A 25800-nucleotide genomic window follows, 5' to 3' on the forward strand; every position below is an offset into this window, starting at 1 on the left:
GTCCTCATTTACAGTTTTTTCTACACAGGGCTCACGTTCCTATCCCCCCCTCTCTCTTACCCCCCCTCACTCTTTAAATCTGTCCTTTTCCCTTATGGCCTATTCCTATTCCCTAGTTTTCTTATTCAGTTGCATCTGTATCAAAGTTCTCATCTCATGTGTCTCAGACATGCTTTTGCCCTCAATCCCCTGATCCCTTTGTCCTCTCTGTCCACCTGAGCTCATCAGCAGCTTCTATCTATCACCTGAGCCATCGTGTCATGTCTCAACGTCCCCCGATTACAATGCAATTGATAAGGAGGCTGGAGACTCAAAAGTGCACAGTACAAATTGCCGATAAAGCATGAGTTCCTTTACAGATATTAGCTTCTGGGTATTAAAATGGGTCCCATTCTTTAACTTAGAATTCCTAGAGCTGTGATATTTGATAAGGATATGTGTAAAACCAGCACAATTGGTGTCCCTTCAGTCTTCTGACATATTCAGAAAACTGCCTTCTTAATATATATTGTTCTCTGAGGGTTCGAAGCCATCTTTTTACCTTCATCTGCCTATAACAAGTGGCAAAAAAAATGGTTGGAGTTGTTAAGAGCATAAAAGGGGGAATCATAATGATTGTAACAAAGTTCATGAGCGTATAATAGCAGTTAATGCGATGCAAGGCGCGGGCAGCTTTGTTCGCCAAAGTGTTGAGCGTTTAATAGAATCTGATAGACACGAGTCCTCGGGCCCAGAGGACGAAGGGGGGACTATGTGCTCATCAAGGAACTCTGTGCTCATCAAGGGAGCCGGGTGCGCTCTAAAGGAATAATTTGTCAATAATTGGCCGTGTCAGTCTCGTTAGACGTTTGATAATGCGGCGGTTCTTTGGGGCCGGCCCGTGAATATCTCAAATGAAACCACCAGGCAGCATGTGGCAGCAGATCTGGGCTCTCGATAGCACCATTAAGCTCTTCAGAAGTATTTTAGCTGAATTTACACAAAGCAAAAATAGATAAATAATGAAAAAGAAAGTGGAACATCAACTGTCAGGGAAGTGATACAGACTAAGAAATCATTTGGCAGGGTGAAAGATTTTCTGTCGCCTTATTGCCTTCTCAGCCATCACTCTGGTTAATTTGCTTACTCAAGCAATCGTGTGGACATGCCCTGACTTTCTCTCAGTGTGTGTGTGTCCCACTGCCCCTTGGTCTTCTAAGTGTTACTGTACGTGCTTATCCCAGCACTGTGGTATCCCAAAAATGCTTTCCAAAATGGTGTATGTAGACTGTTCACTAGGTGTGTTTGTGTCTGATCCTCCCTGTGATCACGTCACTCACCGCTGTATGGGATCTAGTATCTAGTCAACTGAAAGGCCTGGCATGTTTCTAGAGATATTGTGGAATGGTTTATCTCACAAATATCTCAGAATGGTTGACGTTTATCTGATTGGCCAAATCCTTCATGATACCTCATTTCACTGACCCTCCTGCCCAATAGCGGCAAAATGGAGACTGCAGTTGTAGATCAAGGTAGTAATCTTTCTACGTCTGTATATCACAGTACACAGTGGTGTGGACCAAGGTTACAGCACCAAGCTTCTATACCAATGGCTACTACTCTGGGGATGTGCTGTACCTACGTTCTGGGTAATAAGGGCAATGTGAAAGCCCAGTAGAGATACATGGAGATCTCCCCTTAGTTTAGGGAAGGAGTCTCTCCCTGTATCAATGCAGCGATCTAACCGATAAACACTGTCAGGGCCTGGGCTTGTTTGCCCTCGTGCTGTACAAAGCCACAGTGACCTTTCAGTCAACTGGTCAGACTTTGCATGTATTCCCACTATTTCCTTTTCATGCAAATGGGGACAGATAGGTTCCAGGGAGTGGGATTTAGGGCCTCACTAGTATAAATAAAGGGAGATTTTGGGGCCCAGGTGCAGTTTATGGGATGTTGGTCTGCTTGCCAATATTAGTGGATGGGGCTGGTTGATAGTTTGAGTTGACTGTGCTGGCTAGAACGTGGATGGGCTAGGGTCATGGTTTGTACAGTAAGGTCTTGACATCTTTGGGTTACTTTTACCCTTCAGTCCCATTAGATTAAACTATTCTCTACAATATGGCACATACAGGAAGGTATAGGTTCATGTATGCGCAGACTCCACATGTCTCTACTCTTGGGGCTGTAACTTGGTTATAGCAGTATGATAGTAGTATAAATGTATACATTTATAAGCGAGCTTCACCAGGGTAAAGTTTCGTATTCTGAATTTCCCGCAGCTTCTCAGGGTAAGGTGTTTTTCCCCACTCTAAAACCACACTGTTTAAGTGAGTGTAATACTGGAATCCAGCATTTATTATTAATCAAAAGATAACACTTACAGTGATGAACCTGGAGAGTGGTGAGCAATGGGCTTGGCTGGGAGAAGGAAGGGGGAGGGAACATTAATATTCCTTTTCCTCTGAGAGCGCTTCTCAAAAAAAAGGAGACATCTATCGCTCTCATCCCCGTGCTTTTATTTCCCGTTCAGTTCATCTTAAATTTCCATTATTCACCACAAAAAGACAAGCCAAGTCTATTCATATGACTCTGTGACACTGTCAGCCCCTCCTCTACACACACACACACACACACACACACACACACACACACACACACACACACACACACACACACACACACACACACACACACACACACACACACACACACACACTATTATTAATCATCCTTATCAGTTTCTCACATCTCCCATTTATTTGCTGTTTAATCACTAAAATAATATGGGGGGGTTAGAGGGCCCGTTGGCATGGCAACCAAATGGAAAAGGTCAGGGTGAGTTTATCTTATCAATGATAGAGAATGGTTACTAATTACAGATAGGTACTACCAGTATTCAGTCCACTGGGCCCTGCCTTAAAACACTATCAGCAATCCACACCGGCCTGATATTAAAATGATCTACAGTTATCCAGACAGACACACCTCGCCCTGGCACTGCACACCACGGCAGACCAGACAAGACAGAACCAGACTTTATCAGCGCTAACTAATACTCCAAACTAATGAAAAAGCCCTGTTTAATGAGCTGAGGTACTCAGCTCAGCTAGTGACTGATGAAACATGTCTTTTTCTAGGTTATGCTCTCTGCTAAGGGTGATGATGTCTATCCTATTAAAACGTATACGTATATTTATGACTAATTGCAACAATAGAGTCATAGTGCCCATAATTAATGATGAAACCTAGCTTTCTGAAAGGTCACCAATCATATTGCTATATGAGAGAGGAATTTATATAGCTAGAGAAAATAAAATACTCATAATAGTATTTTTGTTTCAGCTGTAAGCTAATAATAACCTGCCTTGTTATTTTTAAATGTGTAGTATTTAGCTTTATTGTATTTTGTACTAATAACCATATCTGTATGTAACAAACATTTGTGTAATTAACATGTGTTGGAACCACCAGGTGTGAGCCTAATATACAGCTAGTTTCTACAGCTAGTTATCCATTGAGTTTATTTAGTCAATCATATACCATATATTCAAATGTCATGTGTTTCTGGTTGTGTGTGTGTGTGTGTACTCTGTATGTATGCTTGTGTTTCTCTGCACTCTTCCATTTATCATCTTTGACATTTGGCTGTACTCCCCCCTATCTCCCCATCATCTGAGAAGAACACATTTTCCCCATCAGAAATCCCGTTGTGACTTTTTGCGTTTGAGGGGTGCTGATACTTCCTTTCACAACCGGGGAAGATGCATAGATGTGAGTCCATCTTCTCTGGGCTGCATTCCCTCTCCCCCCTCCCCTCTCTTAACATGGATGTTATCAGAGCAGTGAGAGCTACAGTGATGCCCTGCCTCTTGAAAATACCCCCTTTCTTTGCTGCTGCCAGCCATGCAGTGGGTTGATTTAACAAGCTAACCCCATGCTATCTCCTCTACATCTCCTCTACATGCTCCACAGAGTTATCACACTCACACTTACAGGATCTCAGTTGATTTTGATTTTATTTTGAGCCATGTGACAGAATTGATAGATAACATTTCAACTGCCGTCTGCCCCTCTGCTCCCATTCTTTTACTCTTTCCATTTCTCTCTCTCTCACCTTCTTTTTTTGCCCTTTCAATTTCTTTTTTGTTGATCTCTAAATCTGAAATTGTTGTTAGTCAGATATATACTGACATGGTCCTAGGATCAAGTTACAGTTGGATTTAGGGGTGTGAATACTAGTGTTACTGTATATCCTGGTTATATGCAGCACCTCTATTTCCAGGGTTTTCTTCAGTTGTGTAGCTAGCAGGAGTTGCCACTGTGTCCACTGCTTTATGTCCTTTTAGGATGCACAATTAAGTCATAACAATTACAGGAGAGCCATAAATGAGTGTTGTGGTTTAACACGCGGGGCTCCTGAGTGGCGCAGCGGCCTAAGGCACTGCATCTCAGTGCTAGAGGCGTCACTACAGATCCTGGTTCGATTCCAGGCTGTGATTGGGAGGGTTGGGATTTGGCCTGGGTAGGCCATCATTGTAAATGAGAATTTGTTCTTAACTGACTTGCCTAGTTAAATAAAGGTTAAAAAAAGATATATAATAGACATCTCAGAAATACAGAGTTATGACTTCCACATATGGAGTGGGTTATAGAGTAGGGGGATTACTCAGCAATGGTAAGAAAAACAGTAGGCTATGTTATATGGTGGTTTTTAAGCAAGTACATTTAGTATGCTACATTTAAAATGATGTTAACTACACAAACACTGTAGATACAAGCCAGAACCATTTGGATATCCAAGTATAGATAGATCACAGTGATCCAATGGCTTGGGTAAAGTGTTTAGTGGGTATAAGCAGCTAGGCCATGAGTCGAGGCCTCTAATCATCTCCTATCAGGGCTGTATCAGTCTAGTCTAAACCCTATCCCCCACCACGTTCACTGGGGGTCACTTTCTCTCTAGCTTCACAGCAGCCACTGCACTTTTACTTGTTTTGGTGATCCAGATCTGGACTGTGTTGTCTGTTTTCTCTGGGTCGGGGATGTGTTTAGTCTCTTGCGCTAGCAGAAACATCTGTGGAAGTGTTTGTCTATCGGAGCAGTGGCGATGGTTGTAGGGCCCTCTGGTTGGAGAGTTAAGCCGAGGCCTCAGGGTCAACGCTCGGATAAGACGGCCGACCGAAGGCCGCAGCACTTCAGACAAAGAGAGAGGAGGAGAGAGAGACTCAGGAGGAGGAGTAGGTGCCTGGATCTCCTGCTGGTTTCTGTCAGCGCTCTGAGAGCCTTGGTGTTGGAAGAGAAAAGGGGGGAGGGATTGAGGCTTCTCTCCTCTCTTTTCCTCTCTGCATACCATCATAATCACTCCTCCTCCCATCTTCATTCAGGCTTAAGATCAAGGAGGAGAGCAGTGAAGGGATTGTAATCATCCTCCTTTTATCAAATCTCTCACATGTTCCTTCCCACATGCTTAGGGGATGATTCTAGCTTGACTCTAGGGTTGGGCCATATTTGGGGAGACTTCTTCTACGATATGCTACTCCAAAAATCACAATATCCAATAGATTAATTTTGTACCATTAATGACTAAATCATTCCAGACTGTGCAATTTGGGTTTATTTAAAATGTTATAGTGGCATTCTCAACCATACTTGACTCACACCGATGTATTCCATTGTTTGCACCTCCTAATCAAATCAAATTAAATTGTATTTGTATTTGTCATATGCGCCGAATGCAACAGGTGTAGACCTTACCGTGAAATGCTTACTTACAAGCCCTTAACCAACAATTCAGTTCAAGAAATAGAGTTAATAAGTATTTACTATATAAACAAAAGGAAAAAAAAAAAATCTAATCAGTCAAAAGTTCCATGCTTGTAGTGGTGTTGTACTGTAAATGGATAGCACAGAGAAAGACTGGCACCAAGCTAAAAGTTAGGATATGAGCCACTCAGACCTGTGTAGATTCACTTAAGCATGTGCGTAAAAGGCCATTTTAGGATCCAAGTTAGGAATTTGGCCCTAAGATCGTACATCCCTTTGTGAATAAATTCCCTTTACCACCACTTGACACAAAATTCTATGAAAATGTGTGTGAAAATTCTCATCAGTGCTCAAGGACACTTCCTATATATCATGTGAGAGTCTGATAAAGAATATGCAACAATGTCATGATATTTATCCTTCCAGACTAGTGTAAGATTGTTGTAATGTGGTTTCGGTTTTGGAAAATAACAGTCAAACTTGAGATCCACTGACCTTGTGTGTGTGAGCGAGAGGATAGGGACCCCTATACAACCCCCTAGTGATGCCAATAATAATGCCCATTCTGATTCTAATAGACACGTCTCTTTTCAATGGGCTCAGCAAGCTGTTATCTTGGCTTCAACATATGTTGGACGCTATAGTCCCAGAATCACTACCTACCTCACTAACGAGTTGTATCATTTTCTCAAACCTATTGTACTGTAGGTGTGTATGTTGGAAGCTCACATTAGATTTATGTCCATAATGTCTATATATCCCATCACATATATATTGGACACAAATAGCCCTTACACAGCCTGGAGGTGTGTTGGGTCATTGTCCTGTTGAAAAACAAATGGTAGTCCCACTAAGTGCAAACTAGATGGGATGGTGTATCACTGCAGAATGCTGTGGTAGACATGCTGGTTAAGTGTGCCTTGAATTCTAAATAAATCACAGACAGTGTCACCAGCAAAGCACCCCCACACCATCACACCTCCTCCTCCATGTTTCACGGTGAGAACCAAACATGCAGAGATTATCCGTTCACCTACTCTGCGTCTCACAAAGACACGGTGGTTGGAACCAAAAATCTCAAAGGACACATTTCCACCGGTCTAATGTCCATTGCTTGTGTTTTTTGGCCCAAGCAAGTCTCTTCTTCTTATTGGTGTCCTTTAGTAGTGGTTTCTTTGCAGCAATTTGACCATGAAGGCCTGATTCACGCAGTCTCCTCTGAACAGTTGATGCTGAGATGTGTCTGTTACTTGAACTCTGTGAAGCATTTATTTGGGCTGCAATTTCTAAGGCTGATAACTCTAATGAACTAATCCTCTGCAGCAGAGGTAACTCTGGGTCTTCCTTTCCTATGGCGGTCCTCATGAGAGTCAGTTTCATCATAGTGCTTGATGGTTTTTGCGACTGCACTTGAAGAAACTTTCAAAGTTATTGAAATGTTCCGCATTGACTGACCTTGATGTCTTAAAGTAATGATGGACTGTCATTTCTTTTTGCTTATTTGAGCTGTTCTTGCCATAATATGGATTTATTAAATAGGGATATCTTTCGTACACCACCCCTTCCTTGTCACAACACAACTGATTGGCTCAAATGCATTAAGAAGGAAAGAAATTCCACAAATTCATTTTTAACAAGGGACTCCTGTTAATTGAAATGCATTACAGGTGACTACCTCATGAAGCTGGTTGAAGAATCTCAAATATATTTTGATTTGTTTAACACTTTTTTGGTTACTACATGATTCCATATGTGTTATTTCTTCACTATTATTCTACAATGTAGAAAATAGTAAAAAATAAAGCAAAACCCTTGAATGAGTAGGTGTTCTAAACTTTTGACTGATACTGTTTATATATATATTTTTGATGTACTTTGGACCAACATTGCTCGTCCTAGTATTTCTATAATTTCTATATTTCTTAATTCCATTCCTTTACTTTTTTAGATGTGTGTGTGTATTGTTGTGTATTGTTAAATACTACTGCACTGTTGGAGCTAGAAACACAAGCATTTCACTACACCCGCAATAACATCTGCTAAACATGTGTATGCGACCAATAAAATTGTATTTGATTTGATTTGAATACAGAGAATGTTATTGCAAAAGGTCCCACTATCCAGTTTCTGTACACATACACTCAATTGTGAAACATTTGAATTGGAGGGATGTGTGTGTGAGTTCATCAGGGGGGAAGAGATGGATAGGGAGCGATGCAATATGTAGTTGATTCAACCCCCCTCCCCATGGATCTTAGGACGGTTGGAAAGTTAAGATTTGTTGCTATTTTCTATCTTTTATCAGGGTGCCTATCGCCTGGCTCTTGTCTGCCTGCCTGGCTTCAATAGTCCAGGGTCTCGGCTCTAGCCGCCTGGCAACTCAACTCCTCCTGGTTCTCCCCTCGTGCTCTGCTCCGGCTGTACTCTCCGCCCAAGAGCAAATACGTCCATGAAGAGGAGATAGACTGGCACACAGTTGCAGCTGCGTTTTTTTCTAGTTAGGTGAAATTATTGTCAATGTTGTTGGTGGTGGTTGTGTTTATGTCTCCGTGTGTATTGTGTTGTGTGTGTGTCTATGTATTATTGGGAGAGATAGGTATCCAAAATAGCCCTCCCACATACAAACAAAATGATGCAAAACCTTCTCTTAAAATGCAATTACATTTTAAACACAAGAAAATAGGCGCACATACTGTACATTGAGGATGTCTCCTTTTGACAACACACACATTCTGACACAATGTACATTTGATAATGAGTGAATAATAGGCTCAGACCTCCTCCTACGTATATAACCTCTATGGGATAGTAACACACACACACACACACACACACACACACACACACACACACACACACACACACACACACACACACACACACACACACACACACACACACACACACACACACACACACACACAACACACACATTCTTTCACACTCTTCACATAGACTGCTGCTACTCTGTTTATTATCTATCCTGATTGCCCAGTCACTTTTACCCCGACCTACATGTACATATTGCCTCAACTACCTTGTACCCCTGCACATTGACTTGGTAGTACTCCTTGTATATAGCCTCGTTATTGTTATTTGATTGTGTTACTATTTCCTTTTTAATTAGCACATTTTTTATCACTTTTTAACTCTACATTGTTGGGAAAGGGCTCGTATGTAAGCATTTCACGGTAAAGTCTACACCTGTTGTATTCGGCTCATGTGACAAATACATTTAATTTGATTTGATCATGGTCTTGATAATACTGACCATCTTTCACCAGGAGAGTGTTTGATGAGGTGCCAAGTAGGAAGCGTTGTGATGTGTGTCTAGGGAGGGAAGGGACATCATTCAACATATCCTAGAGAGGGAGCATATGCTGCACTGGTAATATAAAAGCCTCATTACGATAATACAATGTCATTTCTAATCCACATTTTAAACCTGTTGAACATTACTGTTAGATGTTGCTGTTTTGATGACTGTTAATGTTTCAACGGTTATTGTTATTACAAGTAGATGAACAAGGACAGTCAAAGAGATGAAAAGCCTGTATGGTTGAGATGTCACCAGGTCATTGCTAGGTCACCCAGCTAGATGTTGCTATGCTCTTGAATATGTTACATACCAGAAACCTGTTGAATTGAAGCCGTGTGAAGTTGATTGACAAATGCAAATCCTATGATAATGATCTGTATTCTACACCCAAACATAGGTGATCAAATCTTGTGTAATTTCCTTGCCATCACAGGATATTTTGTCATTGTGCCTTGGTGCACACAATGCCAGTTTGATGCCATTGATGTGGGGGAATATATCTCAAGGTATAAGGGGTAGTTGGTATAATGAGTGTCTTAAACAACTTGCTTCCCCCCTGCTGCCCATAAAGTGTCACACAATCTCGACTCTTGTATCTTGCCGAAAATTCAGTGTTAGTGTGTAGTGTAGCTCCATGAAAAAGTAAGAATGCCATTGTGAATGTAATGCTGTATAGTGTGTATCAGTGTCTGTGTTAAGTTCATAGACAGTTTGACTCTATCAGGGCTGAAAACACCATGTTCCAACATGGAAAACAAGAGGAAGATGTATTTTTGTCCAGCAGAAATATCCTCTTGAGAGGTGGGGTTATCTGATAGATTGGTGTGAAGAGGTTTGTTGATCTCCCCTTGCAAGGGTAGTTTTTCTCTCATGGGGCTATGAAGGATACACCTGCACTGGACCATCCATCACTATGGCGATGCTGGGCAATGGGTAACTATGGTGCTATCGCTATCTACCATCACACCTGCCCTCTCATGGCCCACAGAGCAATATCCAGGCAGGGGGAAGCTGATCCCCCCTCCTCCATGTTATTGACTACTTCCTATTTTCCTTCCCTCTTCCCCTTCTCTTTCTGTGGGTTCATTCTTCCCATCGTGTCCCACCCTGTCGTCTCCCCTGGACCATTATCAGGGAGACGGCTCCTGCTCATTAAGGAGTTCATTTTCTCTGTCCTATCTCTGATTTGTATAGTGAACCTAAAGCACTGTGAATTCTTTAAATTTCTTCTGTGTTATCAAAAGGGGAATGGGGGATATTTAATCGTTTAAGTAGTCTTCCTGGGGACTCTTTTTTTTTTTGCTCTTCCCAGCAATGTAAAGAAATCCTGCTGAAGCCGCCCAGCTCAGTAATTCAGTTTTTAAAGCATGAAAAAAAAAACCAGACTTGATGAAATTCCACTATCTGCTCCGAACCAATATGCAAAATATCTCGCTGGAAATCAAATAGCTATTATGTTTTCATTTCCACGTCGGCGTATTTGCTTAATGAAGAGGAGACAGATCAGACCAGCAGAGAGAGTCTGCAGGAGCCGATAACCGAGAACGGCTCCCAGCTATCCGCGCAGAGTGACGCTCCCAGTCACAGCGTTTTTTTCAGAGCGAGAGGGAAGGGGGGGTAGAGGTAGAGAGGGAGGAAGGGAGAGGAAGAAAGAGGGAGAGCAAGACTATAAAAGGGAGATGGCAGGGTGAAAAGGGGATAAATAGGGGGATGATGATTATAGGACAGAGAGAGGGATGTAGTAAAGGGAAAAGAGAGTGAGGGATAGAGAGAAAGTGGGAGAGCGATTTAGTTTAGAGAGGTGTAAAGGAAAATGGGGGAGTGTTTGTTAAAGCTTCTGTACCTCATTGCTCTGTCCGGGGATTTGACTGTTTGATGTTTGACGTCCTGCTGTCACGTCCAAATTCGGGATCAGGCGGGTCCTGTTTGAAGTGCTCCAATGCCCTGTGCATATAAATATCATTGCCACACATTATCATCATATTATAATCACACTCATTATCATAAATATTGTAATCACTCATTCATATGATTTCACTGATGACAGACATGCAGATATATTTTTCAATTTAGTTGCAGGCTATAACTCTCATATTTGTCTGCATATATTTTATGACTGTCTGGCTGTTTTTAGTCTGGTTGTATTTAACAGTTGTGTGACAGACAGTTCTGCTCACAGATATGCAACTTATTTATAAAGTGATGGAATAAAATGAGGCTTGTCACAACATTAGCTCTCTGAGATACATTGGTATTGAACATGTTAAGGCTCCTGGGGGGGCCCCTCCGGGGAGGGGGGCATTGATCATTTATAATTGAAAACAGAGTTGTATTTGGTTCACTGTTTGGCCACTATGTCACCAAAATGTCTTAACCAAGAGTTTGACATCAGACCAATTCTTACAGAAATATATTGTTGATATGTCTTGCCGTCCAGGTGTGGTCATATTGTATATCAGTATACTTTTTACATATTTTCTACAATGGCTATGTGCCCTAATCATGGATACCAGAATATCAGAGGTAACAAGTTGTTTTGAAGTAGGTGATGTGTAATTGTATCTACGACACCACGCGTCCTGCGCGTGATGGTCTTGTGGGCGGATATAACAGTTTTCAATGTAATGTTATCTTACTGTTGTCTAGGTTACAACTCGGCCCGATTTGTATATTTAATCCTTGATACCTACCTCTGATTATTGAATATGCCTTAAAGTGCTTTTGTATAGCCATGTTTTGTATTGTATTCGCACCCACTATGCCCACTAGCATATTCAGTGTGCGGGCCTTTCTGTTCTTTTCATATTTACTTTATTAGTCTAGCACCTACGTTTTTAAGGATGTGCATATGACCACAAACTCTTCTATGACATGAGATTCAGCCACTAAAATGTGGATGACTTATTTTCTGTTCCACAACCCCAACATTCTACATAAAATGTGTGTTTTTGGTAAGAAAGGTGTGTAATGTACCAACCATACTTATTTCCCATTTATGCCCATGTACACGCATTGTAGAGTGTGTGACTGCCCACTGGGCTGTGGATTCTCTCTAGCCTCTATGTGGTTCTGGGTCTTCACTGATGGCTGGTGAGGGAGCCAGGGAGTGGTATGATCATTCTGAACCCAGTTACAGTGGTGTGCCGGCCCCCATCCATCGCTCTAACTCTCTACACCTGTCTGTCTGCAGCCAGACCCCAGTGAGTCCCTGCCACTCATCTGCTGGCAGGGCAGTGAGAGTCCTCAGGCTTATCGGCTATGTCAGGGACTGTGGTGACATCAGTCACGTGGCACCTCTGGCACCCGTCACTTCACTGCACCCTGGTCTGTCATCTGTCGGTCAGTAGAGTACTTAAGCATCATTGCAGGAGATTTGGAGATCTACAGAGGGATCAATAACGTCACCAGGATTTCAGATGTGTTGAAAAATGTATATGTTTTGCTAGATTTTTGAAAATGTTCTGAGTAATCAATGAAGTCATCATTGCCTCGGATCAAAGGCATTTTTTTGTTGTTGTTGCTAGACATGAAATTAGAGAAATCAATCTGGACTGAATTCTTTGCACAGTATAACACAAGCTGAATTCTGATCATTGAAATGGGCTTTGAAACCTCTAGGGGTTCAAGCTTGGAAGACATTATAGAACAGAAGTTCAAATAATATTTGGTTCGTTATTCCCTTTAATCTGATCAATAAGAGGCTCCTCTTCAGCATGTGACTCAGTCAGGTAGCCCAGTTCCCTCCTCAAGAGTACATACCAAAGGGGCCTCTCTTACTCTAAATATCCTCCTTTAAGGTTTTCTTCTTTCTCACAAATCTCTGATTGTCTGATACAAGTAGCGCTTCTCTTCTAGTTTTACTGTTTTGTAAGATGGTTATTAATGTAAGAGCTGGCGAGGGGTGGCGGCTGTTTAATCAGGCTTGTTGAGCATGCAGGTTTGATGTGTTGTCTCTGTGTTTAATCACCGCTGCTGAGCACACTGGTTTGATGTGGACGGCGAGTTAATAAAGCAGTATCTCCTCTGCCTTCATCAGCTCAACACTTTGTTCTGTGCTGCCTTAGAGTGGCAGATAGAGTTGGAGGCTGCTCTAAGTTCTTTCCCCTTCTCTCTCTCTTTTTCACTCATGTCCTTAAGATTACCAACTTCTGTGTCACAGATGCATGCAGGTTAGTATTTGTGTGTGTCTCTGTGAGAAAGAACACATATGAATGGCTTGAGACTTATTTCAGAATCTGTCTTATGGCGTCAGTGCAGGTCATACTACCTGTCTCTCACATGCAGGTATTCAGTGGTTCAATACTTTTTGGATTGATATTCCAGAGACTTGCTCCTCAAATCATTCTAAGCTACAACTCTGTATTGTGTGATACATTCCTGGGTTGTTTTTCAGTTAGGTAATGTACCTAATTAGATTGGTTAGCAAAGTAATTTATTTTTCCCATTCTTTGATTTGTTCAGTCAAATTCTGATATCCATTTATTTAATGAGTTTTAAAGTTATAATTAGTGGTTATAACTTTGAAAAGTGCAAATAAAGTTGGATGGTACAATGCTTATCAAGTAGCCTGTACTATCCTTTCTTCCAACTATCCTGAAGAGGGAAAAATATAATATTTCTTAGTAGATAAAAGAGGCAAAAGTTAAAACTTTTTCCACACCATTTGATGTCTGAAAGCAGTGATGCGGCGATTGATTCATTAAACCAGAACAGTAATGAGGAAAGAAATCATAATTCAAACTTACATTTTAAACACGAAATATAATTGGAATTTTATACAGAGAAGTCTCTTTGTACAATTATGATTAAAGGAAAATTAATTGTATGAAAATGTCCTCACAGATACTGAAAATTATATCAACCAAAGCTCGAGCCACATAATTCAAAAAATATTGTGTTCGGGATCGATCTTTTTTCTTTCCTCTATTTTTTTTGTTAAGGTTCAAATCTAACTGTGTTAATTTTATCTGAAATTACAGTGAACCATTACAGTGAAATTAGCCTAAAGATGTTTCATTTACAAAGACAGAAACACTTTTGTCAGGCAGCAATTGTTTCCAAGCATTATCTCCGCCTCGTTTTAATTGCTTGGAAGTGAAATTAACAGAATTAGAAAAATTGCTTTTTCCTTTTTCTACAAGACTCTTTATTCACGGGTATTGTTGTGTGCTTTGTATAGATTATAGGGCTCTTTGTTCTATGAGTGTAAATATATACGCCCCCGGTCACGGCTTTAGCTTGGAACAATCCCACTTCGCTCATCACAACCTCATGGAAATTAATTTACAAACTATGGGGTAAAATCCCATTTTAATATCCAGCATTAATTTGACTAAAATGTACTTGTTTAAAATGATGCGTTGTGCCCCAATACTTAATTGCAATGCCTTGTGTTTGCATTTGTTTCGTTTTTTTTCTCCCATGGTAATCAGTAGAATGTTAACCATTTACACTGACTTGACAGTTCCTAATCCTTTTTTTGGAATAGGTCTGGGATTCATTTATAATCTGTCTCTGTGTTCTCATGGGAATAGGCTGTGAACTTATGTCTACAGAGAGTCGTGTCATCCAATGTGATTTGAAATACTGGTGGGCATTTATATTAGAGGGGTCTCATGTAGAACCTTTTCTGTGTGTCTCAAACAGTGAAAGCACTGAGGAGAGAGCTGCACCCAGTAGAAATAAGAATGAGAATGTCTTTCTATGTATTCTCCCGACCCGTACCAATAGAATGAGACAATGAAGAGCAGCAAAGTGATGAAGGGGACAGGGTCTGAGGTTTTGTGTTTTCATCCTTTGTTTTATTTAGTCTGAATGACAATGAATATAATGCATATGAATTCATTTGAATTATTTTAAAACATAATATTCAAAATCTCTATTATCATGCGTTAATTTAGGCTATCCTCACAGGTCTAAAATAGCCCAGCAGTGTAATCGCGAGTAGTCAGCAGGGATTATAGAAATGCAATATCAGGTGTGATGTGAGTTAATCATTTTATGACAGTATTAAAACCCCTTTAATGTACCAAATATAAAATGTATTATCAGTGTTGTGTTCAGGGAATGGCAACATTTTTTTACACACATTCAATCTATTGTGCAGAATTTGATATCCTTAATTTTTCTGGGGCCACACCTAATTCTATGAGACCAATTTTACAAGGGACATGAAATGTAAAATGAAATAACTTCAGTGCTTTCTGTTCAGTGCTTTCTGTTCAGTAATCTCTACTGGATAGTGACAGCACAATATTCTATTGTAATTTTATTCAATTCAAATTGATAAATCTATCGTCATGAATTTCGGGCTCCCGAGTGGCACAGCAGTCTTAAGGCACTGCATCTCAGTGCAAGAGGCGTCACTACAGTCCCTGGTTTGAATCCATGCTGTATCACATCCGGCCGTGATTGGGAGTCCTATAGGGCGGTGCACAATTGGCCCAGCATTGGCTGGGGTAGGCCGTCATTGTAAATAAGAATTTGTTCTTAACTGACTAGTCTAGTTTAAACAAAGGCTAAATTAAAAATGTAAAAATGAATTAGGGTATGGATTCCTTCACCTGATGTTATTGTGCTGTGGGTTAGTGGTTGATGCCTTCACATAAATTAGTAAAAATATTCAATTCAATTAAATTCTTTCTCTTGTTTCTTCTGGAAGGTTCTATTGGGGACCTGGAAGGTGACGAGGACAACACACCTGATGACGTCAGCCTATCGGGCGATGAGGGTGGAGTCTCGGACCCAGAGGACTCAACAGAATGTGACAGCTCCAGTCCACCACCATATACCCCCCTGTACATTGAAGGTGAGCTCTCCCACCTCTGTTCACCCCCCTGTACATTGAAGGTGAGCTCTCCCACCTCTGTTCACCCCCCTGTACAATGAAGGTGAGCTCTCCCACCTCTGTTCAACCCCCTGTACATTGAAGGTGAGCTCTCCCACCTCTGTTCACCCCCCTGTACAATGAAGGTGAGCTCTCCCCCCTCTGTTCACCCCCTGTACATTGAAGGTGAGCTCTCCCACCTCTGTTCACCCCCCTGTACATTGAAGGTGAGCTCTCCCACCTCTGTTCACCCCCCTGTACAATGAAGGTGAGCTCTCCCACCTCTGTTCACCCCCCTGTACAATGAAGGTGAGCTCTCCCACCTCTGTTCACCCCCCTGTACAATGAAGGTGAGCTCTCCCACCTCTGTTCACCCCCCTGTACATTGAAGGTGAGCTCTCCCACCTCTGTTCACCCCCTGTACAATGAAGGTGAGCTCTCCCACCTCTGTTCACCCCCCTGTACATTGAAGGTGAGCTCTCCCACCTCTGTTCACCCCTCTGTACAATGAAGATGAGCTCTCCCACCTCTGTTCACCCCTTTGTACAATGAAGATGAGCTCTCCCACCTCTGTTCACCCCCCTGTACAATGAAGGTGAGCTCTCCCACCTCTGTTCACCCCCCTGTACAATGAAGGTGAGCTCTCCCACCTCTGTTCACCCCCCTGTACATTGAAGGTGAGCTCTCCCACCTCTGTTCACCCCCCTGTACATTGAAGATGAGCTCTCCCACCTCTGTTCACCCCCTGTACAATGAAGATGAGCTCTCCCACCTCTGTTCACCCCCCTGTACAATGAAGATGAGCTCTCCCACCTCTTTTCACCCCCCTGTACAAGGAAGATGAGCTCTCCCACCTCTGTTCACCCCTCTGTACAATGAAGATGAGCTCTCCCACCTCTGTTCACCCCCCTGTACAATGAAGATGCGCTCTCCCACCTCTGTTCACCCCTCTGTACAATGAAGATGAGCTCTCCCACCTCTGTTCACCCCCCTGTACAATGAAGATGCGCTCTCCCACCTCTGTTCTCCCCTCTGTACAATGAAGATGAGCTCTCCCACCTCTGTTCACCCCCCTGTACAATGAAGATGCGCTCTCCCACCTCTGTTCACCCCCTGTACATTGAAGGTGAGCTCTCCCACCTCTGTTCACCCCCCTGTACAATGAAGATGAGCTCTCCCACCTCTGTTCACCCCCCTGTACAATGAAGATGAGCTCTCCCACCTCTGTTCAGTTCCTGTACATTGAAGGTGAGCTCTCCCACCTCTGTTCACCCCCCTGTACATTGAAGATGAGCTCTCCCACCTCTGTTCACCCCCCTGTACAATGAAGATGCGCTCTCCCACCTCTGTTCACCCCCTGTACATTGAAGATGAGCTCTCCCACCTCTGTTCACCCCCCTGTACAATGAAGATGAGCTCTCCCACCTCTGTTCACCCCCCTGTACAATGAAGATGAGCTCTCCCACCTCTGTTCACCCCCTGTACAATGAAGATGAGCTCTCCCACCTCTGTTCACCCCCTGTACAATGAAGATGAGCTCTCCCACCTCTGTTCAGTTCCTGTAAAATGAAGATGAGCTCTCCCACCTCTGTTCACCCCCTGTACAATGAAGATGAGCTCTCCCACCTCTGTTCACCCCCTGTACAATGAAGATGAGCTCTCCCACCTCTGTTCAGTTCCTGTAAAATGAAGATGAGCTCTCCCACCTCTGTTCAGTTCCTGTAAAATGAAGATGAGCTCTCCCACCTCTGTTCAGTTCCTGTACATTGAAGGTGAGCTCTCTCAGCCTGGGGTAGCACTGAGAAACATACAGTTGTTCTCTTATAACCATTTAATTGAATTGAAAATCTTTACTCATTTATGTGAAGGCATCAACCACTAACCCACAGCACAATAACATCAGGTGAAGGAATCCATACCCTAATTAATTTTTACTTGTTTTATTTATTTACCTTTATTTAACTAGGCTAGTCAGTTAAGAACACATTGTTATTTACAATGATGGCCTACCCATGCAACAAAACTCAGGGAGGGCCTGGTGTCGTCTCTGAGCTGGTAAGCTGAGATGCTGTGAACGTCATGGCTCTGTGCCAGTATTCCCAAACATATGCCCCTCAAATTCTAGTGCCAGTGCCAGCTCCCTGGTTCCTCTCAATTAAATACAGCTTTCCATTCTCCTCCAGGGCATCTACGCTTTTTGGAAAGTGCCCTGTTTCATTCTGTGGCGCTTTCTGTGGTGAGCTCGTCATGTCAGTTGGTTAATACAACAGTTAGACTTCTGTTATGGCACCATGATCTTGGAGATTGATAGCATCGTCTCAGTCTCGTTGTCAGTCATTTTGTACTAGTAATTCATTTTATATTTGTCTTTCTTCACTACTGTAGGTAAGACTGAGGCCTAACTGTTATGTTGACTCAAGGATTATTTCATATTTGGATTGATGATTTCAATGATTCACCCTATTTATAATTTCTTGATTAGTTGTACGTTAAAATATACATTCTGTGGTTCCTGGGTTATAAGTTATAAACTCTCTCAAATCAACTGCCAGTCCTATGTAACCACTAAACTCATAAATTCATCATATCCCAATATCTCACTACTTGTTCATTGTTAACCAAAACTGTACAGAATAGGTACACACCATAAATGAATGTTCAAAATATAATTTCACATGTCCATATGTCTAAAGCATCGACCAAGGTTTCCTTTTGACCAGATCTTGGCATCACTGCTTGGCCCCACATCTTTTCCTCAGGTTTTCCACTTATCCTGTGATAGTGGAGTTTGGAGTAATATTCTTTTGAGTTATTCAAGATTTCTGTATTTCTTATTTTAATCAAAAAAATTCCTGCTCTTGTGAAATTTGGGTCTGGAGTGATAAGCGTCTGTTCGTTGGCTTGGTTTGATAAACCCATGTCCATTCTGTCAGGTGTTAATCAAGACTACATTAGAGATTACCCAGTGTGTGTGTGTGTGTGTGTGTGTGTGTGTGTGTGTGTGTGTGTGTGTGTGTGTGTGTGTGTGTGTGTGTGTGTGTGTGTGTGTGTGTGTGTGTGTGTCGCCTTCAGCTTGTATACTGCAGATGAGGATGAGAGAATGAAATGTGATTGTGTGTGTGGGCTAAGAATAAAATGTTGATTACATTTCAGAGACAAATAGTGTGTATTTTTGTGTGTTTCTGTTTTTCTCTCGTCTTTGTCTTCTTCCCCCGCAACTGAATGGAGAAAAGCGACACGTCACCTTGTTGATTTAACTCTCTCTCCCTGGGGTTCCTCAGTTGCCCAGTGCTGCCATTATCATCTCTCTGTAAATCAACCGTGTTTGACGAACCTGCTCTTTCAACCTGGGATCAATAACAGGTCTTTATCAGGCCAGCACTGGCTAATAAAGGCAAGGTCCCTTATCCACCATCTGGGAGAGAGAAACAGAGGCGATAACCGCCTGATAACTTTGAGAGAAAAACACATTCTACCAGTAACTGGACATGTTCTGTGTTCATCTTCTAGCCAGAATACAAATATATTAATTCACACAGTAAAATGAATAGACACGCACGCACGCACGCACGCACACACACACACACAGACACACACACACACACACACACACACACACACACACACACACACACACACACACAGACACACACACACACACACACACACACACACACACACACACACACACACACACACACACACACACACACCACTCATCTGCTCAATCCATCTCTCTCTGCCATGGTGTGACTTTGCTTCCTTTCAATGTTCCTTGAATCTCTGCGTCTGATGTGGTCTATGGTCTACAGGTGAATGCAGAAACTAACTGAATCAAGAACCCTTGTCTGAGACCTTATTAGGCTAATCAAAATATGGTAGTCAAAAACTGGTGAGTGAGAGAGACCAACACTACTGGTCCAAATATCTCTCTCTTTTCTTAGGGCTTTGCGCTCAAGTAGCATCCCTGTTTTTGTCTCTAAGGGAACCGGTGGAGTTCAGAGCGGACAACAACGCAGTAGGGAGGGAGATGCAGAATGAATAAGAAGTTGGGGAGGACAAAGAGGAGTCTGTGTGTAGAAGTTCAGGTTGTTGGGTGACTTTGCCCTGCAGGTGTGACGGGAAGTTCTGCTTATCAGATTGATGGAGGCTGTCTCGGTTGGGTGGGGGTGGAGGAGGGGTGGGGGGCACAGAAGGGAGGGGGGTAGTGGTAGAGAGTGAGGGAGAGAGAGAGGGGCGTCAGAAAAGTCTCTGTTGACTCCTCCTTGGCTCAGATGATATGGGAGATAATATTGATAATATTAAACGCAATAACTGTGGTTCCAGCTCCAGTCCCCCAGCTGAGCGCTGCAGGATAAAATCAATGTGCCATTCAATGTGATTTATAGCTGAAAATAACGGGACTGTTTAGGCAGGGAGGGAGGATTGGTAGTGTGGGGGGGGGGGGGCTGATGTGCTGGGAAAGGCTGAGTGTGTGTGTGTGTGTGTGTGTGGGGTGGAATGGAGAGGTGGACGTGGTGGGTGTTGATGGTGGTGGGGTGATGGTTGATTTATTTGACGATGCAGATCTAATCTCCAACTGTTACATTAATAACAGCACCTCGGCGTCACGTGGGCTGACGTTTATGGCTGGTATCGATCGAGAGCTATCGCTGTTTATCTGAGCGGGAATGCAATGGTAAACATGCCCTTTGTGCACACGACTGAGGTGTTATCGGGGTGGGGTGATGGGGAGGGGGCAGGGGCGGGAGGGAGAGTCCCTCTGATTAAGCTATTGGCTAATAATCAACCCATTCGGCCAGGTAGGAACACTCTGGAAGTAAAGTGTATGATACCAAAGTCAAAGAGGAGGTTGAGTTCTCCCCATACAGTGATCACTTCGATCAGAGGGAGCGATTCAGTAGTCACCTTCATCAAAGACAGACAGGGATATTGATGGCAGTGATTAGAGTGTATATTGTGTCTGTCTGTGTCTTTGTTGAAGGTGATTTGCCTTTATGAGACAGAGAGAAGCAGAGAAAGAGAGGGAGAGATCACTAGACATGGTCTCTAATGAGCTTTTCTCTCTGTGGTCCATCTCCATACTGAGGTGTTGTGTTACACAGCTATGGAGGCTTTATTCTGAGGGCTTTGATCAACAGACAGGAACTGCCTCTGACGAGGAAAGTCTGTATGGGGTAGATGCAATGTACACACGCACACACTCACTTGTGATGAAGTGACATTCTACACACACACACACACACACAGTTGGTAGAGCATGGTGTTTGCAACACCAGGGTTGTGGGTTCGATTCCCATGGGGGGCCAGCACAGAAAAATTATGTATGAAATGAAATGAAATGAAATGTATGCATTCACTACTATAAGTCGCTCTGGATAAGGGCGTCTGCTAAATGACTAAAATGTAATGTAAATGTAAATACTGTAGCCTCTGGATGGCCATCTAGCCTCTTATGAATGATCTTTATTTTAATAATGTCTCTAGTATGATATTATACACCAACCCTGTTGTGTGTGTGGATGTGTCATTATTCTAATGACCTCTTCTTTAAACAGAGCCAAGGACACATGACTGCCTTGGTGCACCTGATGATGAGGATGAGGAACAAAAAGGTCCAACTCACACTGAAGAAGAGGGGGAGGAGATGGAAGAGGAGGAAGACGGGCTACGTTGGAGAGGTCCAGGTGAGTCAGTTTGTCTCTGTCCGACTGGTCTGAGACTGTGAATCCATGTCTAGTTTTGCTCACTATTTTGTCTTGTTTGTTGTTTAGAGCATGTGTTATGTGTTTTTGTGTCATAATATAGTCTTAACTAAGGGTTGGGGGTGTAACGGTTCACCAGCCCATGGTTCGGTACATCTGGCTGTTTTGGGGTTACGGTTGGGTTGGGTTTCTATACAGCGGGAAAATGAAATGCCAGCAGTTACTGTAGTTCATTTTCATTTATAGGAAAAAATATTGGTATTCCTGGTTCCATATATGATCATGAGTCATAAAGCCTGAGGAGAGCACCACCAAAAACACTTTGTATTTTCTTAAATGAAAACACTCATCAACAACAACAATAAAATAAAGTGCAATATGCGTGTGAAATCAATATGTAAACATAGCTCAGACATTGTATAGGCCTATGCTACGTTTTCTTACAAAGACAAAATGATGAGCTCTTGTGACTCATAAAGGGGGCGTGTCTGTAGCATGGTACTTGTCATTTCCCACTCCAGGGTCATGTGATGGACTGTCACCGTTAAGTAGCTCTGTAGCCCTGAAGGTTCATCCATCTGTAGTAAGCACAACACAGGGTGCAGAAGCCAATTCTTTGAAAACTTCAGCTTTGCTTATATAGAGCGGGTACTAGCTGTTTGCTGAAATGGGTGTAAGGGGGAAGTTCGTAATGTGGGCTGAGCACTTTCATGAGGTGCTGAAACACCCTATTCTTCTCAACCACCGAGAATGGGTGCATATCCATGGCTATAAACATACCTATTGCTCTAGTACTTTCTTTGGCCCAGTCAGCTGCGAAGGGCTGCTTGAATGCAGAGGGGAGACGAAGTTGTGTTGTTTCTTTGAGTTTCTGTCTTGCTCCGCAGGTAGGAATACTGGGCTGATGTCGGCGTAAATGCCTCAGCATGTTTGAGGTGTTGGCAGCTGTATAGGCTATTCTTGTTGAGCGGGGGCGACGCACTCGCTCTGTCCATCCCCGTTGTAATCTACTGGGAAGACAAAATGTTCCCAAACTGAAGATTTAAACGATGATGGAGAATCTTCCTCCAGGTTTATCGACCCCACCACTCTCCATCGTACAGAGCTAGTTCCCGGCTGCGCCTTACAAAAGGACAGTTTGAAATGCGGCAATTAAGATGAGAACTTTGATTACAACGTGGGCGTAGGCTCTAGTTGTTTTAATGGAAGAGCCTGAACAAAATGTGTGCTCAGATTTTACTCAAGAGGCATACAACGCAGCGTAAGCATAGCCTATATGCCTAGTGCTTTTTATTTGTATATTTTTGATGTATTCATTCGGGTTCACAGTGCAGACAAAACGCGAGGTCCCCATACCGAACGGTTCAGTACGAATGCCTGTACCGTTACACCCCCCAACACTTTACTGTTTTGTAAAGTCAGTGTGAGTGTGTTTAAGCTGCTGTGTTATTGTGTAGATGGTGTGTTGTGTCCAGGCTGTTGTTTGGGAGAAGCAGCCATTAACGTGACAATGGGAATTTATTCAACTTGTAACAAAAACATGTCTTCGAGCACAAACATGGACCAGAGAAGATAACAAGCAATTGCCATAATTTTATTTTTTCCCTCTCTCTTATCATAGCTGTTTTGTTATTTATTTTTCTTCTCTTGTGTTGTCTACAATGGGTTCAATAATGTAAGGATCCACAGGATCTGTCGTTCATATTTCTTTTCAAGCTGTGCATGTGTGCCCATCAGTGTGCGTGTGTCCGTGTTTTAATTCTTCTAGTTGAGGATGTTTTCATTATCGTCATGTCCCAGCCTGTCCCTTTAACAGTAATTGAAGCGATATTAATTGCTGTGTGGTTGCTGGTTGATGGCAGCACAGTGATGTTAGTGTGATAGGCTTTTTCCTCACAAACTAACTGCCGGGAGAGCGAGAGAGGGGGAGCGAGTGAGAGATAGCCCTTCTATCAGTACTGAAGCAGGCGCTGTCTTTATCAGGAGCACGATTGGCAAAAGGGAAACTTTGACCGGTCTGAATTTTTCTCTTATCGTTAAGAACCCCCCCCGCCCCCAACCTCTCTCTTCCATCCACCCCCACCACTGGTCTCTCCATCACCACTAACAACCCCCCAACACAGACATGCTCTCATTCCCTATTGTTTTTTTCTCTCCCTCTCTTTTTTTCTGAATGTTAGGAGTGGACTCATGGTGAACGTGGTCTTGTTCATACATTCGTTTAGGCTCTATCAGCTATTTCCCACAAGCCTCTGGGAGAGGAACATTTTCTTGTATGGAAAAGGCTTTTATCTCCGTCTTCTTTATGAGTCTTAGCATTCCGCTCATTTCTTACTGTCACTTAGTTTAGCCCTGTTTTCGGATCAGACTCTGATATCTGTTTTTGTCCCCTGGCTGTCCATCTGTCTGTCCGTCTGGGTACAGGGATTTCAGGTGGTTTAGACTAGAGAGCAGGGTCTGGTCAGGTCCTCACCACAGACATCTCAAGCTTCATCACACCCATCTCCCTCTCCTTCTTACTCGCTCTTTCTTCCTCCCTCTCTGCGTCTCTCTCTCTCTCTTGCTCCCCCAAGCTGTCCAACTTAACTATTTTCCTCCTCACAAATGCAGACTGTCATGCTCATGTCTGCCAGAGATTGGTGCTTGCCCTCAATTTATCTGCTTTCTAGATGTTTATGTCATGGCAGCCACGCCTCATGTGAGAAATGTTATATATTCTGTCAACAGACCCTCTCATCTCTCTCTCTCTCTCTCTCTGTCATAATGAGTCAGTGATGAACACAATCATTCATATTTTTCATACATTTACAGTGTAGAAATATTTTCCATGTAATTTCCAATCCTGGCCAAAATTAGAATGTGAATTAGAATTAGAGTGTGAATTAGAATGTATCTGTTTACACATTATTATTTCAGCAATTCTTTATAGAAAGGGTATTTCTATTTTCCTAAACCTATTTAGCTACTATATTATATTGCATTGTGTCTGTGTCATTTCTACTGCCCAGACACTACATTTCAGACTAACAGAAGAAAGATTCATTGTATTGGCTGAAAATAAGACAGACCAGAAAATGAAAAGATTGTAATTCTTCTCATGCCTATGTTTGTCGACCACATTAGTTTCCTGTTATTCGAAAGTAGAATTAGACAATTCCCACCAGAATACAATCAGTATCCAACTTTTTTTCTGGAGCCAGTATATGTTTGGGGACATTGCCCTGTGTAAGGTGCCGTGTTTCGGCTGGGACATTAAACGGGTTTCTTGACTCTCTGTTGCCATTAAAGATCCCATGGCACTTATCTTAAGAGTAGGAGTGTTAACCCCGGTGTCCTGGCTAAATTCCCAACCTGGCCCCATTCCATCATAGCCACCTAATATTCCCCAGCTTCCAATTGGCTCATTCATCCCCTCACCTCTCCCCTGTAACTACTCCCCAGGTTGTTGCTGTAAATGAGAATGTGTATTCAGTCAACTTACCTGGTAAAATATAGTGTGATTAGTGTGTTATTTATCCTGGTATGACCATACGATAAGTGGTTATCCTATGGTTGTAATCTACACTTTCACCCAACTGATTGATATGACTATAGACAAGAGTTATCAAGAAGTGTTTTGAATTTCTTATTTCCGTTCAGTGTCATCTTTTAAAACATTGCCTTTGTGGCATTTATTTGTAGTGAAAATCATGAAAATCAAAAAGATGCTTTGATGATAAGCAATATTTTAAAAAAGGTGCTTTTGAAGAACCTTGGGGTTCTTCGGCTGTCCTCATAGGAGAAACATTTGAAGAACTTGGCTGCAGTTAGAACCATTTTGGGTTCCAAAAAGGGTTATTCTATGAGGACAGAACCCTTTGGAACTGTTTTTTTTCTCTCTGAGTGTAGCTCAAATATTTCTTTAATGAATGATATTCTTCCTATATTTTGCAGACCATTGTCTTTATTCTGAAAGGAATCGTGAAGATGAGGTGTGTGTGTGTGTGTGTGTGTGTGTGTGTGTGTGTGTGTGTGTGTGTGTGTGTGTGTGTGTGTGTGTGTGTGTGTGTGTGTGTGTGTGTGTGTGTGTGTGTGTGTGTGTGTGTGTGTGTGTGTGTGTGTGTGTGTGGTGGTATTTCTGTGTAATGGAGTTGGTGTGTGCAATATAGGGAGTTTGATGAGGGTGTGGTGGTGCAGAATAAAAGACAGTGGCTGAGACCCAGTGTCAG

The 25800-nt window shown here is 42.5% G+C and overlaps 1 protein-coding gene across 5 annotated transcripts in view; it reads left to right on the plus strand.

Moving 5' to 3' along the window:
* zfpm1 (zinc finger protein, FOG family member 1) overlaps window positions 1-25800 on the plus strand; it is a 93366-nt gene that overhangs the window by 28650 nt on the left and 38916 nt on the right. For 2 of the 5 annotated variants that reach the window (XM_029696240.1, XM_029696241.1), the window contains exons 2-3: window positions 15723-15869; window positions 21446-21574. In XM_029696240.1, coding sequence (XP_029552100.1) covers window positions 15723-15869; window positions 21446-21574 — 276 coding nt within the window. The other 3 variants (XM_029696243.1, XM_029696244.1, XM_029696242.1) reach the window with 3 other exon arrangements.

The sequence above is a fragment of the Salmo trutta genome, chromosome 17 (genome assembly GCF_901001165.1).
Source record: "Salmo trutta chromosome 17, fSalTru1.1, whole genome shotgun sequence".
Lineage (NCBI taxonomy): Eukaryota > Metazoa > Chordata > Actinopteri > Salmoniformes > Salmonidae > Salmo > Salmo trutta.